A 16,700-nucleotide genomic window follows, 5' to 3' on the forward strand; every position below is an offset into this window, starting at 1 on the left:
CCATGGTTCTTAAACTGTGGTGCAAGTACTTTCAATTAGCAATAATTAGGATAAATATCATTTAGATAAACACAAACGTTGATGCTGAAAATATATAATGCATTATATAAATGAAATACTTTCCTTGGATTTTGAGATTCTGTTGAGAAACTTGACTCAGACCTCAGACTGTTAATATTTACAATGTCAAACATTTTGTAGTAAAAAAAAAAATGTTAAAATGATTCCAATATAAAAACCGTTTTTGTTTTTATGTCATTCGAGTCAATCACATCCAAGTCATTGGGGAATCAGTATAAAATCTACATCCAGATGGTGTTCCTTGGAACAATTTGCCAGGACATTACAAATAAGAGGTTCATATTTGTAGATTCAAGTTAATTTAGGAAGTTCTTTACTTTTTGACCAACACAGTCAAATGTCCTACACATGATACAATGTTACTCAATGAGCAAAAAAATTTGATAAATTAGGACTCCCAGCCACACAAAAATAAATACAAGCAACCTTGTTATTGTTAGTCAGGAATACAGCACTGATTCAAACCAACCCAAAAACCACGAAGCAGACCCATCACACCTCTAGAGCACTTTATTAGAACAGGGATGTTTATAGAGAAAGTTTCATAGTCATGTGGCTCAAACAGTCAAATGAGAAATCTGCTCCAGCCGTCTGTATCGGCGCAACGTCAGTGAGCCTTTATGGAGCACAAAATGTAAAGCTTTAACTCCCCTCCGTGTTTCCGACGCCTTCCATCTTACCTCGAACCTAATGTTAAGTATGCTGATTTTAACCCTAACCCTCCTGCGGTCTTAGCACAACGCTCTGGAAGTGTGCGGCAGATGTCACGGTTGGGGAGACTAGAAAAAAAAATAAGAAAAAGCGCATGCAGAGTCACTGCGACCTGGCCAGACTGCGCTCATGGTACAAAGTTTGCAGGCTCGAATAGACCCCCCGTCTCTTTAAGACCGTGGGGGTGTACTTACAAAAAATAAATAAAAAAACAAAATAAAAAGCTCGCTGTCAACACCGACACAGGCGGCTGAAGGCACCATTAGCTTACATTACATTCTGTGGCCCGATGATTGTTCCACAATGACGGCTGACGTTTCTTGAACACAACGCAACGATGAGTCCGCACTTGATAAAGAAAAAAACAACAACAAAAAAAAAAACAAGAGGACGTTCAACTGCAAAAAAAAAAAAAAAAACACAAAAAAACTTCAAAAGGACAGTCGGTGATTTAAAAATAAAAACAAGTGCTTTAAGCTCTGAAGATATGTCCGTGGTCCATCTACGTCTTAATCACTTCTCACTATTTCAGGTGAGAACCTCCCGTCTTTCTGTAAAAGAATGGCAAAGTTCAGAGCAGAGGAATACTTCAAATTCTATAGCTGTCAAAACTCACACATTCAGTCTCACGCTCAGCTATACACACACACACACACACACACACACACACACTTCAAAATAAACAAAAACATTTGCTTAGTGGTCCTGAAGGTACAAATTTGTACAGTCCGTATGACCTAGGAGGACCAGCCTTAAAATACATTGGGCCCTGAAAACACAGGTAGCACATCTGGATCAGGGGATACAAACATTACTAACCACTGGTCCACTATTAAAAAGAAGAAGAAGAAGAAAAGAGGCGTTGACCTTCACTGCACAAGAAGCAGAAAAATACCAAGCTGTTGTATGAAGTCACTTTGCTGGTTCCCCCATCTTGGATTCGTGCCTGGCGAGGCGATGGGTAGTCAGGAGGCCACTATTTACACTTTAAAACCTAAGTTAAGCTGTTCTTCAGACATCTAGCACACGTTTCTTATGTAGTGTAGCACTACCACATCAGTGTGTATTACTGGTGGGTCAGAGGGGAACGCCAGTAGACAGTCTTTTCTACAGATGACCTAATACTGTGCTGAAGTCATCAGGTGGGGAGGCAAAAAGAAAGAATGAAAGAAAAAAAAAGCTTTTGAAAGGAAAGCAATGTTCACACTTCAACCAAACTGCAGAATTGAAATGCAGGAATTCAAGCAGCACAAAAATATTAATGAAGTATGCATGATCTCTAGGAGGGGGGAGGAAATAAAAACATCCCTGCTTTCATGTTCCTAAATACAAAACTTCAGTGTAACAAGAGGTCCTTTTTCCATCTGTTTGGGTGTTGTTGGTTTTTTTTTGTCTTTTCTTTAAAACCGATAAAACTCGAGTCCTCTGGTGTGAGTGGTATGGAATGACAGTCTGCCTTGTTTTTTTGTTGATTTTTTTTTTTTCACTGTTGGTTTTTTTTTTGTTTGTTTTTTTTCCTTATATACTTGAAGATGTGGTAAGCATGCAAGCCTCGTAGAGGAGGGGCCCCCGGAAGGGCAGATGGGTGGGCTGGTGGAGGAAAAGACGGCGTCTTCAGGCCAGGGCCGGGAAGGCCTCGGGATCGTCCACGTTGGGGACTGACACTCCGCTGGCCTGGCGGGACAAACACACAACACAATATTTACGCTTAAAAAAAAAAAATGTAAAAATTAAAAAAAAAAAAGTTTCAGAATGTAACCGTTGTTGAACAATCTCAAGCTTTGGCTGCAGGACAAAGCTTGAACCATTTCCCTGGAATTTGGAGTGACTTTACACAAGTTATAAAGTGTAATCGCTGCAGTTAACATTGGCTTTTTCATTTTTATTTTATTTTCCAGTTTATTGAACAACTGGGGGTTGATTTACAAATTATTGAACATCTTCTGCACATCGCTGTTCTTCACCTGCCAAATATAAAGTTACGATCTAGTGTCAGAGCCAGATTAAGAAGAATAAAGTCTAAATTACTTTACTCATTTAGAGAATAAATTCATAATATTATCAGAAATAAAAAAACACTCAAAAATGTAGTTATGCAATAAGAATAAAGTCGGAGGACAATAAAGTAAGAAAAAAAAAGAAAAACACCAGAACAAGCCATACTACCACATACATAATAACACAAGAACAAAAAAGGAGGCAAAGATTAAAGTCATAATGTTACCAACATAAAGTTGTAATAATACCATGAATGCACCGATGACAGTTCTCTGGCCGATCACCAATATTTAAAAAGCCTGATGTGCTGACTCTGATTTGTTTTTGCCTGAAAAGTCCCTCAATACAGCAATAAAGTTGGCAAGGGGGTGTGAATATTTTTTAACCACCCAAAGTTAAAGAAATGAAGGTCAAATTATCAGTGCAACCCTACTGAAAACTTTAGTGTACATTTATATTCATCTGGCTTTGAGGCAAAACTTTACAGAATCACCCCATGACAATTATAACATAAAAAGATAAATAAAAAATCGCTTTCGGATGAAAATATTGGCCGATTGCCGATCTCCCAAAATTCAGCTAGAAAAACCGACTGCCAGGAACTGGCTGCAAAATTCTGATCAGCTGATCAGTCCTGGTTCGGGATGAGCATTTATCGTATCGTTTATCATTTATCATGATTGGTTTCTTATCATGAGAAGAATTTTGATTCATCGTTGCAACTATAAATTTCAGTCAATGATGTTTAACTCCCTCCAAAACTCTCTGTGTTGTTGGGATTGTCAGCTTCACTACTTTTCTTCACTGTTTTTTTATTTTATTTAAAGAATCAATAAACATCAATAAATAAAAAAATGAATTAAGAAGTGAAGATTAAATGCAGTTACTATGCGCAGTTTAGTGATGCAAATCACATTTTTTTGTGTGATTGATCTCCCATATATTTGTATTTCTATTCAGTCACAGCCAAACCTACAGTTACCTAAAAATTTAAAAAATTAAATCTCACTTTGCAAAACTTGCCAAAACTAAACACGACGTGTGTGAACTGATTGCGTTCCAAAGCCGGCTTCTGCTGACCTTCCACTGACCCGGCTGGCCCGAGGTCAGCCAGCCACCTCTGATTGGCTGAACTGCTTCGTTGTTTCCACAGCGACTTTTCCACCTCACCGCTCTTATTTCCTGCTCATGCTTTTCTTTTTTTTTAAGCAGTGGTATTGTCGTTACCTTTTCGGAACGTCCTCCCCCGCGTGCCGTCCGGCTGCCTCCCCCACCGCGGCTGCCCCTGCCCCCGCGGGCGCCGCCACGCCCGCGCCCTGGGCGCCCCAGGTCTCCGAAGTTGATCTCCAGCTGGGATGTGATGTCGTTGGCTGGTTTGCGGAAATGGTGGTCAGAGGACTCGTCGGCGGCGCCCTGCTGGTAAAATAGCAGCGTACGACGATCAAAAACGTTTTTTGACAACCTTTTTTTTCTCTTTTTTTCTAATAAGTCACTGATGAATGTTTCCAGTGTATATGTGGCTGATTACCTTGTTGAAAAGAGCCTGAGGTTCTGCTTCTGTTTCCGACACGTCGATCAAAGCACCAACAGGCCTCTGGAAAAGACGACAAAAATAAACGTTGGCCTATTTTTCTTCTACTTAAAAAACAAAACGCATGAAAACAACAAAAAAAAAAGTCTCCTGAGGAGGAAAACTTGATAGTATGTTGGACTTTTGAAGTCATTCATGATGTCATCTCATTACAAAGATAAGAGGGAAAACTAACTGCCGGTCTGAGTAGCAGCAACAGGAGAAACTAGTGGTGCACCGATCACCGATCTTTAAAAAGCCTGACCGTTTTTTTTTTTTTTTTGCTTTCCTGTGTTATCACAAGGTCAGAAATATCACAGAAGTAAAATAACTCAATTTATCGCCTGATTTACCGTCGCTCAGTAACTCGGAACAAAGAGTTACAGGACTCTTCTTTTTTTTCCCTTCTAATGTTGAAAAATATACATTTCTCAATTGTGGTGTTTACATTAAATAAGAGGTGTGATACATTAAAATCACAGTTGCATAAGTTTGTTCATATAATTCATCAAAAATCAGGGCAGTGACGGATGTAAAGAGTCACATTAAATATATTCATCTATGGCGCTGACGCTCATCACCCATCAGCCAATTGAAGGAGACGTTGGCGTCTTATCAGTTGGAGCAGCTAACTACGCATCTGCGATTTTACAGAAGAGCTACGGATTCCACACTTTTGAATGGCAGAACTTTTTACGATCTGAGTGATGCTGCAATGATGCCGGTGCAGCCAGAAATCGAAAAACAATCCATCATCCTCCTATTACTTCCTGTCGGCTTCTTTGTCATTTTCACCAGTAGTAACATCCGGCTGATGATCATGCGACTCCTGATACAAAAAAAAAAAGAAAGAAAAAAAAAGGTGTTTCCGTTTTGCAAAATACATCTGAGTCAATATGGCTGAAAAACCACCTCCATCTAGCACAGAAGCTTTTTATCAATAAAACATGTTTTAAACCTGGCGTTTCCATTAAGCAAATTTACTTTCGCAATTTCAATTAGCACAACTTTACAGTCAACGGAAACGCAGCTTGTGTTTTGCTTTTCAGACCTTCACAGAGGTAAAGATCTTTTTCTCATGCACGTATCAACCGATCGCTTAAAAAAGAGGTAATCAATCAGTGCCCTTTGGGAACAAACTATCTTGGACAGGACGCTCGCTTACGTCTTCGCTCTTGGACTTGTGCAGCACGTATCCCTTCTTCCACTGGCTGTCGGCTCCCTCATTGGGCTTGCGGATGTTGAACTCCACCTTGGTGCGCTCCTTGTCCTGCATGGCCTTCCACTCGTCCAGCGTCATCTCTTTGGGGCCTTCCTGTTTCACCTCTTCCACCTCGTTCTCTCTGGAAAGAAAAATAAAAAAAACGGCTGTGTGGGAACTCCGTCCTCACTCTGCTTCGTCCATGTCCTATACATGCATGGCGTGGACCGTTAGAGAGTCCTGCGACTCTTACTTGTTCTCTGAGCCGGCGGGCGCGTTTTCCTCTCCCTCCGGAGTCGGCTCTGGGGCGGCGGTCTGTTCGGCCTCACTGAAAGCAAACCACTTCGTCAACTCTCCCAGCGTACTTCTGCTCTAAACAGAATCCCAAAATGTTAAAAAGCTAAAACTGCTCCATGTTCGACCTAACCCAGCCCTCCCCGTGTGAAACATCAAAACCGCCACTTGTGTGTTTGTTCCAAAAATAGAAGCGCTTCGTAGGCGACGGCACCAAGCGAAGTGTCCCTGTTTGTTTTGGAAAATAAATAAATAAAAACATTACTCACCTCATGTCATCCTTCACCGTGCCCCAGTTGTACGAGCCGGAGCCGCCGCGCTTCTCCTCAGTTTTTGAACTGGGAAAGAAAAAGGAGCATTTATTTAAAGGAGGAAGTCAAATAAGCCAGGAAAGTGTGGAAAGATATAAAAATTCAGAGCTTAATTTTCAGAAAAAGGCTTTTCCAAGTAAAAAAAAATAAAAATAAAAAACTTTGCTTTTTGACATTTTGAGAGCAAAAGCGTCACAGAGTTTTGATTTCATCATAAAATAATCCAGAAGTGAAGCCGACGGTGAGTCGATTAGGTGGTAAAGGGCTGTTCCACAGCTTTTTTGGGGATTCTGAACCAATTTCAACTATTTTCCAAACACATTCTCAAATCACGAAAAAGGAATAATAATAATGAAATAATCTTTGGACGCAAACACTTTTCCATACTTCAGTTTCCTCTTCTGTGCTCATCCAAACCTGAGAATTTAGAAAATCTACCGATTCCGGACACTGTGCTGCTCTGTAAAACTGAACTCTACATGCAGTCTCTATTCTATAAGATCAGACACACTATGAGAAATTGCTTCAAGTAACCTCAAAAAGACTTTTTTCTTTTGGGTGAAAGCATCATGTTTCTACTCATACAGAACGCACACATATAAAGGCTCTTCGGTGTGGAAGTGGTTACTGAAGGATTTAAAAGTTTGGGGGTTTTTTGTAACAAAAACGCTGCCGTTTACAGATACCTCTGTTCACCGTTTTAACCACAAATAAAACAGTTTAAAATGTCCACTCAGTCATCATGTTGTTTTAGTTTAAAACAATTAACACCAACACGTGACATCACCTGTTTCTAATAGGGACGGGTGTTTGTTGTTTTATTTATCGTAATAAATTTCTTACAAGAGCGTTGATTCGCTGCCGTCACAACCAGCTGTGAGCATTGATGATGCTTAACTCTCCCCTAAACTGCCCTCATTGTTGGGATTGTTAGTTTATTATTTTTCTCCCGTTTTTCCATTGATATTAATCAATAAACATCAATAACTTAAAAAAACATCTAATGAAGTTACTGTGTATATTTTAGTGATACAAGTCAAATTTTTTATGTCATCTGGATATAATACAATATTATGATAATTAAAACTTTCAGTGCATATTGCTCACCCCTACATTAGTTCCTAATGTAAATAGTAGCCACTGTTCATGACTGGAAAACCAGTAAAAGTATTTAGCTCCTCAAGCTAAATCTAAATTGGTGTTTGTCAGAAATCTGCAGATGCATCTCCGTGTAAATATTTTACCCACAGCAGAATAAATTCATTTTGTCTGACAAGATAAGATTTACCACGTGATGAAGAAAAACAGACATACATTTTTCCGTTAATGTGAAAGCAACGCTCCCTCACACAAACGTTAAAACAACAAGCGTCTGTTGACTTACATTAACACATTTCATCTCACTTGCGAGTCACTTTTTACAGTGCAACGCTTCACTCACGATTTGTCGTTGGCGCTGTGTCTGTCAAATTCCCGTTTCCCGCGCGAGTCGAAGCCCTCGCCGCGGCCCATGCCGCGGCCTCGGCCGCCTCGCCCACCCCGGCCGCCGCCACGCCCCCTGGGAGGCCTGTCTCCAGAAGGCCTGATGGGAAAAAAATAACACAATACAGTTTCTATTTTTATTTTGTTGTCTCTTAAAGCGAGAGGATTTCACATTTGAAGAATTAAGCACAGCTTATTCTCCTTTTAGCATCTTGCTAAAAGAAGGATAAACCAGTTTTGTCTTTTTAACTTCTAATTGGCTAAAGGTTTATTAATAGTTAATATTTAATTCGAGGCCACACCCCTCTGGTTAAACATTAACTATTGGTTTGTTGTTGTTTCTACTGCCAGTTGCTGTAAAATTTATTTTCCCTTTGGACATGAATCTGAACTAGAGATTCACTGATCTGATATTAATATCCGTATTGGTCCCAATATAGGAAAAAATTCTAGATTGGGTATCGGTGACAATGTCCCCAATCTATAAGGGTAGATCTATTCAGTCTAAGTCTTTGCTTTCTGCAAAAACAGTCACAGAAAGTAAGTTGCTGTTTACTTTTTACTTGTTTGACCAAGGTAGATAACCTAGTATTTTTGTCTTTACACTGACTTAACAAATTAAAGTTGTTTTTACATGTTTGACTAAACTAGTTAAACTATTGGTTTTTTTAAGTGTCCTGGTCCAGAGTTACGAAACAAATTTGTAATTCAGCACAGTTATGTCTGTGTGTAAAACACAGCACTGTTTTCTGTATCGCATCTGTATGGGCAGATACTAAACCTCACATATCGGTATCGGAAGTGAAAATACTGGATTGGTGCTGCCATTATCTAGATCTGATCAATATGGCTTTACTTAAATCAAGAGTTTTGTGACTCCTCCAAACCTGGACATGCAGAGGAAATGTCGCCTTAGTTTTAATTTACATCACATTATGTTAATAAGCCCTGATATCTTCATAAAAACCTCTCTGTAGCTTATTTTTACGTTGCTCTCCTCCCTGGAAAAACCGGCTGAACCAAACTTGAGGTTGATTCCCAGTAACACCTCCATGCCGATCAGCGTCTCACTTGTCTACGGGGAAGTCGGCGCCTCCCTCCGGCTTGTCCTCGGCAGGCTTCTCGAAGCGCCGCTCCCGGGGAGGTCTCCGATCCGGCCTCTTATCCGCGGGTCGACCTTCGCCCTGCCCGCCCTGATGCTGGGATCCGGACTGACCCTGCTGGTCCGGTTTTCTGCCCACCCGTCTGATTCCTGTGAGAGATCAAACGCTATTATTTTGGGTAGACAATAAAAAGTTTGAAGAGCTCCGCTCCGGACTGGAAGCGGGAGCTCTGCTTGCAGGTGTGTATTTTCCACATTTGCTTTGCAAAGCCTGGAGCAGCGGCGTGTGCAGAAGCATCACCCAGCTCACCGTAACCCAACACTGCGCCTCCAACTCGGATGCTGGAGGGAAGCTTCATCTGCGACACACACAGTCAGGCTGCTCCGGAGTTCAAAGCTACATTTTAACCCACCATTCCTCCGACAGGCGCGTGAGGCTCCCCTGTCCTCTAATAACAACAGCCCAGGGTCCATGTTGACCTCCCAGCAGCAGCTAATGTGGCTAAGCGGAGCCGCACATGACAGTTGGAAATGCGACTAAAAATAAACCCTAAAGCGGCAACCACATTTTACCTTCTTTCTTCAGAGGAACCGGCGCCTGAGACTCCTCCTTTTTGTCCAGCAGAGGGTTTTTTCTGTCCTTCTGGGACTCCTTCTTCGGCTGCTTGGCGGCTTGAGCCGCGGTTTTCGTGGACCCAGAAGCGGCCCCCTCCTTCTTCTTGTTTTCCGCTGCTTTCAGGACCTCGAACGGGTCGGATTCGTCGTCCAATAGCTGGTCGAACCTGTTGGTTACGACGCAGCCGAAGCCTTCTTGCAAGTGTCCGGGCATGATGGCGCCCCTTCTACGGGATTCACCTCCGATTCTACGAGGCTTGATGCGACCGAATCGCTGGATGCTGCCACAAGATGGCTGAGAGCTGCCCCCTTCTCTTCCGGTGCGAGCATCATCCGGGACACCGAGCAGCGCGCGCCACTCTGAGCACGCGGCGGAGGCCGTGTGTTTGTTTACAATCGTGACGAAGTCCATTCCCTCTCCAAAAAAGTCCCAGTTTTAGTTAAATTTAGCAAGTTATAGATAAGATAAGCGGTGCTAGAAATTTTTCTTTTTATCTACATGGAAGTACTGTTTTATCAAACAATCATGTTGCGCAGTTTTAATTTTAAAAAGGGGGAGTTTATATATTCAATTGTTGAATAATTATATCCAGGTTTGAGCTGTCTAGTATTTAAGCAGGGCGTCATGTCAAGTTGTCTAATTTAATGCAATTGGTCTTTTTGGATTCTTACAAACGAAATGTCCCAAACTACATTTAATACAATCTGTAAGTGTAAAACAATCCAGTTCGAGGTTTATGAGCTGGAAGAAGTGGCTGGGGAGAGGGAAGTCTGGGCCTCCCTTCCGTGACCCGACCCCGGATAAGCAGAAGATGGATGGATGGATGGAATCTGTAAATCTGTATGTTTATGATGATAGAACAGAAGACTTTCTGGTACGCCCCTAAAGTAATCATTTTTAATTTGCGTTTTCCTAAATATTTCAAATAAAAATGACATTAGATTCAGCAAAAACATTTAATGAAGTTCAATTTGCAGTAGTTATGAAATATTGCATGTTTGATGTGGTTAAAAAAAAAAATCAAGACAGAAAACCTTTTTTTTAAAAAATAAAATAAAAACTGCTACTGTATTTCATTGAGATACTGCTGATAATGTTCACTGTCAGCCGTTTTCTTGCTCAGGTTTCTTCTCACGTCTCTCTCAAGCTCAAGGAGCTTGGAGAAGAAGACCTCAGTCATTTCATCATCAAGGTCCATCTGGAACACAAAAGCAAGCAGAACGTTCCAACTAGATTCTTGAATGTGGGAAATGACATCATCTGTGCGGCTTAAAATTTTCCAACATCCATCCTTTAAGATCCAACTATTCCATAGATGATGATGGAAAAATATCACTAAAGAGGAGGCTGTGCATCCAAACCCAACCCCTTTTACAGCCTCCAAGAGTTTTGTGTTTTATAGGGACAAATGTTATTAGTTACAGTCAGAATTGTGCAAAGACCACAGGCATAATTGGTATGTAAAGTGTGTGGTTTTCTCTGCAACTCTCTGAAGATCATTTAACCAAAGCCATCTGTCATGAAAAAAAAAAATACAGTAGAAGCCAAACAAGAAGGTATGATTACAAGTTTTAAAGTCATAATAATGAGAGCAAAAGTCTATTTTGTACAAATAATTATGAGATTCAATGTCAAAATTATGAGATCTGAAATCATCATTTAGACTTTCAAAGTCATAATCGTGAAATTAAGTCAGATGTGACATTCAAAGTCAAAATGATTACTGAAAGTTGAAATTCTGACTTTTTTATCTCTCACCACTTTGAATCTCATAACTATGTATTTTTATTCATGTAGTTATGACTTTAAAACTTAGAATTATGTGTTCCTGTTGGGTTTTAATTTTTTTGTTTTATGGCCAAAATGACTTTCCGTAGTGTGTGTGTATATATTTTGACTTAATTAGATTAGAGAAAATTTACATTAAATTCAAAGTTGTGCAGCCAAATTTTTTTATTTTTTCTATTCATTGAAATGTTTGTTGTATAATTACATTATAACTGAAGTTTGTGCACACAAACAATGAACTTGACGGCCATATAAAGCAGAATCTGCCTAGACCAGACATTACTGACCCTGCGTGGCTCGGTGTAGTTGGTCCCCAGTCCGGATGTTAAGCTCTGGTACTTCACTCTGGGATCCAGAGACTCTGGCTTCTGAAGAAACAACCAGTGCTGTGACAGACCAGAGCAAGAGTTTGTGTTTACGCCGCGCCTTAAACCCGTTCAGATGGATGTGTGAACGCGGAAAACCCCAGCTGGATACAAACCAGTGCCTCGGCTCCGTTGTGCGGCGTAAGCGTGAAAGTGTTGGTGAAAATACGGATCTGTGTGGGGAGACGGGGAGGTCGTCAGACGCGATTCGAGGTTTTAAGTTTGACGTGAATAAATAAAGAGCAGAGCAACCCACCAACCACATGATGGGCATGATGAGGGTCCAGAAGAAGGAGGGCAGGATCCCGTAGGTCAAGTTAGTCATCACCAGGCCTGGACAGATCACAGAGGAGAACAGCCCCTGTCACAGATAGACAACATGTGCCGTTTTCTGAATCTGAAACCGAAGCTCCGGCGCAGAGCGCCCGACACACCTGCTGGTTCTTGTGTTTGTTGAGCGCCAGGCTGAGCATGTCCGAGGCGTATTTGGAGGAGCTGTAGGGCTCCTTCCCTCGTCTGTGCTGGATGTCCTGGATGCTGAAGGCCGAGCGCCGGGCGTTGCTGGACGACGTCCACACCAGCCTGGAGGTGTGACCCGGCTGACACAGCAGAGGCTCCAGCTCCCTGATCTGGAACCAGGACGCAGAGGAAGCCACGGCCGGATGGAACCATTACACAGCATTTTTTTTTAATTTTATTTTCTTCCATATTATTATTTTTTTTCCTGATTTATTTACATTTATTATTCAGAATACATTTTTTATTGAACTATAGTGTATATTTATATATATATATATATATAAAACAAAGCAAATTTCTATACCAAATTTATAATATTATTAATGGATAGTAAATGTTATAGTCCTTATTATCAGCAGCAAGTTAACTACCAATGACTCACTCCATTTAGTGCGCAAACACTTGTGTTTAAGATAGATTAGCTAAAATGTTAAGAATAGAATATGTGCTACAACTAGCATGTTGATCAACATTGATTTAGACATCAACAACAATAAGATTTCTTAATAAAAAGGCAGAAACTGTATTTTAATTGTTCAAAAAGTTCCTCTGCTTTCCTGAACTGAAAGTTCCCTCTGCTTAGCAATTTGAAAAACCTAGTAAAAAAAAAAAAAAAAAAGTTTAAATATTCAAAAATATGATCAGAGATTTTCGTACGTGCCCCATCAGTTCCCTGATTTTATGTACCGGGACATAAAAAAAAAAAGAGATCTGGTCTCTTAACAGATTCTAAAATCTACAATACCACAACGTATGCTTTCACGAAACAAGTTTGCAAAATGACAAACGGTCCGCTCGTTTTCCCTAAATACGACATCTTGTCACGTAACAAAAGTACAGCGTGCTGGATGAGGGGAGGGGCTTTCTGCTGCGTACCAGGAGGAAATGACCAAACAGGTTCGTGGCAAAAACCTCCTGAAGGCCGTCTGGGTTGAGCTGGTCCTGCTGAGTCAGCAGACCCTCAGCCGTCGCAAACATGTTGATGACATTCCTGCGACAGACAAGATCAAGGTGCTGCAAAGGTTTTCAAAGCAACCCCGACATCAAAGCTCCTTTCAGATTCCTACCTGGAAAATAGTCCTTTGAAAAACGCTCTTATGTCCACCGTTGGGTTGGGCATAATTCCTGCGTTCAGATACAAAAAATCCACGCGGCGGTACCTGCGGCAACACGCGACTCAGCGTCAAAACCTCCACCCATCTCAGTAGCTCATTGATGGAACTGTCTCATTTACCTGGCCTTGAGCTCCTCTGCAGCACTGAGCACCGACCGCGCGGAGCCCACGTCCAGGCACAGCAGGTCCACCCGCGCGCCGGCGTGACACGCCAGCAGGGCGGCGCGGGCGGCCTCGGCCCGCTTCATGTTCCTGCAGGCCAGGCAGAGCCGCAGCCGGCCGTCCTCGGACAGCAGCCGGTCACACAGGGCCAGGCCGATGCCGCTGCAGAAATGAAGACCGGCACGCTTTGATTCCATCGATTCAAACACTTTACGGTTCACAGAGAATCTCATAGTAAGCATTGCAAATGCTGGAACCTGAAGGTCACCTTCTTCCACCTCAACCTTCACATCCTCCTCTGGTACATCGAATTTTTGTCATGTCGCAACCATTTTCTTAAAATATCTAAATCACATGGGTAGCATTTGTTTACAGCCCCATTTTGGCCTAGTCCATGGATGTCTGGGAAAACTACTACATTTTTATGGCTTTTTTTGTCCTTTTATCCACACAAAAACTCTGTTTAATTGCACAAAAAAATGATTATTTATAAAAATAAAAAAAACAACTCTGACCACAGTGGAAAGTTGAGAAAACTCTGTATTTGTGCGTGTACATAGGGAAACAGAGATCTGGGGTCCCGTATGTTGCAGTCAACGATAAATGCGCCAATTTATCCACATATTTGCACTGATGCGATTCCCATTTCATATTGTCTTGTGTTTTAATGACTTTCTATTCTAATACGCTCTTTAAAAGTCGTTCAACCACTACTTCCTGTTAGGAATTAAAGATGGCGAGAGGAGGGGGCACTTGTGTGGACACATATATACTTGAGGTCCACACAAAGTGCCCCTCCTCTCGCCATTTTTAATTCCTAACAGGAAGTAGTGGTTGTTTTTAAGCCATCTGATTGGCTGACGGGTTTTAGCTTTGCACTACACTGCCCCCTATGGGTTTGGAATGTTCAAAACAACACTCCGGGATGGATTTGTGAGAATTCATGTGGGTGAAAACTTTTCCGAAACCTATCCCGCATGTACGATATATATTTTTTAATTATGTGGCGGAGATATTTTGTTTTATAAAGATTCAGCTACCCAAAAATAAAATCCAGTGCAACAGCAGCTGTTAGTTCTGCACGAAAGAGCTTTCATGGAAGAGCGACATTGTTAAAAGAAAGCCATTAGCCTAAGTGCCATATTTGCAGTTTAACACAAGCCATGTGAGGGACACAGCATTCTACATACCCTGCTGCCTTTTATCACTGTATTACTGTAATATTGACGAATATTTGTTATGTCTGATTTAAAAGCGAGAAGCAGATCTTTCAGACAAGGAGAGAGTTTTCAACAAAATTACATCAAATAAGCGTTATGATAAATGAGTGAGCATGTCAGTGGTTCTACATTAGCCTTTTTGAATTATAGTCTTTTCTTACTCATTTTCATTTATCTAAATACGCCAAACGTCTTAACATTATATACATACATTTAAACTTATTTTATATAGTTAGAAAAAAAACATGACGTCTTGTTTTCAGAGCTCATTATTATTTTTGTTTGTATTTTTGCAGCATGAATTATAATGAAGAAACTTTTTTTATTATTATTATTTTAGGTAGCTTGTTTTTTGTTTTTTTTTTTAACTTGCCTGAATTATGAGTTTACTAACAATACCGCATTAAATTAAAAATACAATTTTCTTTACTAAAGATATGTTAGCCAATATTTTGTCGTGCTACTATTTAATTTTTTATTTATTAATTCCCTTTAATAAATAAAAGGGAATTTTATTAAAATTCCCTTTTTTAATAAAAGGGAATTTTATTAAATAAACTGCAGTTTATTGCAATAAACTGCAATAAACTGCAGTTTATTGCAGATTCCTGCAATAAACTGCAGGAAATCATAAAGTTCGTGTGACCTCTTTTAAATTATTTTTATTATTTTTAAAAGTCTTGTTGACCAAATATGAGAAAAGCTTTAGATTTTTTTGTTTTTTAAATAACCATGATGCCATCATGGGTTTTTAGCACGTATGCTAGCATAAGGGGTTTTTGGCTAAAGGTTTCATCAACTCTGTTCCCTTCAAACTCTGTTATTAAATTAGAGTAAAAGAGTTAACGTCGACCAACTGTCGAGCAATAATTTCAAAAGCTAATAAACAAAATTAAAGCATGAATAAATAGATACATTTTAATGTATTGCTTAAATTGCAAAACTACATCCTGTGCAATCACGAATGTTACTTTAAATGGGCCACAATTCCCTGAGAATTTTTCTTTGTTATAGATTATTATTTTTTCCTCACACATTGTTATGCTTTCCCCAACAAAGTTGATGTATACCGTTTTGTAAAATCTTTTTTTGTGAAAAAAGTTAACAAAAATATGTCTCTAATGTTTGAGTATCGCTGATTTATAAAAGTTTAACATCTGCTCTGTAGAGTACCTTTAAGAGTCCAATTTATGTTTTTCTTTCAAGTTTTGAATTGTCTTTGTATCTTGAATTATCAAATTACCCCTATATAAGCTTAGCGGTATTATTATACTCAGCTTATAGATTTAGAGGCCTTGAATGACACACCAGGTAGAATATTCTCTCTGAGGTGTCCAGCATTAGCATTGCAAGTCAATTACTGAATTATTACTGTTTATGCTACAACGAGAGGGGGGGGGGGGTGGGGGGGGGAACTACGTTTAATTTGTTTAATTTAGAAGTTTTCGGTTCGCTCACCTGTTTGCTCCGGTTACTACCACTATTTTCTCCATGTCCGAGTAGAGTTGGAAATGAAACAAAGAAAAAAATATTCAGAAAAACTCTGAAAGTCCGTAGGTGTTCACCTTCTGTGGAGCTGGACGTCCCATCGTCCGATTCTATTAAACGTCTGCCAAATCACAATCTATGGCGTGATTGGATGACAGCAGACAGCTAGCCAATCACCTTGCCGCTACGGCAGGTCCAGAAGTCCAAAACGTCGAGAGAGCGCGGTTTAATTTAAAGGAACCTCACCCTAAAACGTCTGTCTCCATGAAGAAAGCGACGGCAAAAATGTCCTCATAGTTTTAACTATGTACAGCACAAGTGTCAAACTCCAGTCCTTAAGGGCCGGTCTCCTGCAGTTTTTAGATGTGCCACAGGTACAAAGCACTGGAATGAAATGGCTTAATTGCCTCCTCCTTGTGTAGATCAGTTCTCCAGAGCCTTGCTAATGACCTAATTATTCTATTCAGCTGTGGTGCAGCAGAGGCACATCTAAAAGTTGCAGGACAGCGGCCCTTGAGGACTGGAGTTTGACACCCCTGATCTACAGGAATCTTTTTGTATAAAAAGTCACATTATTTTGACTTCTGCCTCTCACCAGTAGAACAAAGTTGAGTTCTATTGGGAAACAAACACAGAAATATATATCCAAATCTGCAAAGGGATTTTATTGGTACACTA

At 40.4% G+C, this 16,700-nt stretch overlaps 2 protein-coding genes across 4 annotated transcripts; both read right to left on the bottom strand.

Annotated features, from left to right (window-relative positions):
- Positions 1-576: 576 nt before the first annotated feature.
- On the bottom strand, positions 577-9,792 carry LOC122840632 (plasminogen activator inhibitor 1 RNA-binding protein-like). Of its 2 annotated transcripts, none has more exons than XM_044133173.1 (9): positions 9,324-9,792; positions 8,720-8,900; positions 7,608-7,748; positions 6,125-6,193; positions 5,815-5,889; positions 5,526-5,703; positions 4,319-4,384; positions 4,018-4,203; positions 577-2,466 (listed from the first exon to the last, which is right to left on the bottom strand). In XM_044133173.1, the coding sequence occupies exons 1-9, from the start codon at positions 9,775-9,777 to the stop codon at positions 2,407-2,409; spliced, it is 1,410 nt and encodes a 469-aa protein (XP_043989108.1). In that variant the 5' UTR covers positions 9,778-9,792; the 3' UTR covers positions 577-2,406. The 2 variants fall into 2 exon arrangements, with proteins under 2 accessions (XP_043989108.1, XP_043989107.1); XM_044133172.1 differs by having other exon boundaries at positions 4,018-4,206.
- Positions 9,793-10,308: 516 nt separating this feature from the next.
- LOC122840633 (3-keto-steroid reductase/17-beta-hydroxysteroid dehydrogenase 7-like) lies at positions 10,309-16,294 on the bottom strand. Of its 2 annotated transcripts, XM_044133174.1 has the most exons (9): positions 15,993-16,280; positions 13,273-13,476; positions 13,106-13,198; positions 12,915-13,029; positions 11,954-12,148; positions 11,776-11,880; positions 11,636-11,692; positions 11,442-11,540; positions 10,309-10,564 (listed from the first exon to the last, which is right to left on the bottom strand). In XM_044133174.1, exons 1-9 carry the CDS (start codon positions 16,025-16,027, stop codon positions 10,430-10,432), a joined length of 1,038 nt encoding a protein of 345 aa, XP_043989109.1. In that variant the 5' UTR covers positions 16,028-16,280; the 3' UTR covers positions 10,309-10,429. The 2 variants fall into 2 exon arrangements, 1 of the variants encoding a protein (XP_043989109.1); XR_006372265.1 differs by lacking the exon at positions 10,309-10,564 and having other exon boundaries at positions 11,528-11,540; positions 11,776-11,852; positions 15,993-16,294.
- Between the last annotated feature and the right edge of the window lie 406 nt (positions 16,295-16,700).

The sequence above is a fragment of the Gambusia affinis genome, linkage group LG12 (assembly GCF_019740435.1).
Source record: "Gambusia affinis linkage group LG12, SWU_Gaff_1.0, whole genome shotgun sequence".
Taxonomy (NCBI): domain Eukaryota; kingdom Metazoa; phylum Chordata; class Actinopteri; order Cyprinodontiformes; family Poeciliidae; genus Gambusia; species Gambusia affinis.

Excerpts from the sequence above, each read along its gene's own strand:
- LOC122840632 (XM_044133172.1), bottom strand. The coding sequence starts at position 9,777 with ATGGACTTCGTCACGATTGTAAACAAACACACGGCCTCCGCCGCGTGC. Across the intron at positions 5,704-5,814 it reads CCCGCCGGCTCAGAGAACAA|AGAGAACGAGGTGGAAGAGG; the intron begins GTAAGAGTCGCA and ends TTTTCTTTCCAG. Across the intron at positions 2,467-4,017 it reads GGGGAGGACGTTCCGAAAAG|GCCAGCGGAGTGTCAGTCCC; the intron begins GTAACGACAATA and ends TTGTCCCGCCAG.
- LOC122840633 (XM_044133174.1), bottom strand. The coding sequence starts at position 16,027 with ATGGAGAAAATAGTGGTAGTAACCGGAGCAAACAG. Across the intron at positions 13,030-13,105 it reads TTCAAAGGACTATTTTCCAG|GAATGTCATCAACATGTTTG; the intron begins GTAGGAATCTGA and ends TGTCTGTCGCAG. Across the intron at positions 11,693-11,775 it reads TCATGCCCATCATGTGGTTG|ATCCGTATTTTCACCAACAC; the intron begins GTGGGTTGCTCT and ends CTCCCCACACAG.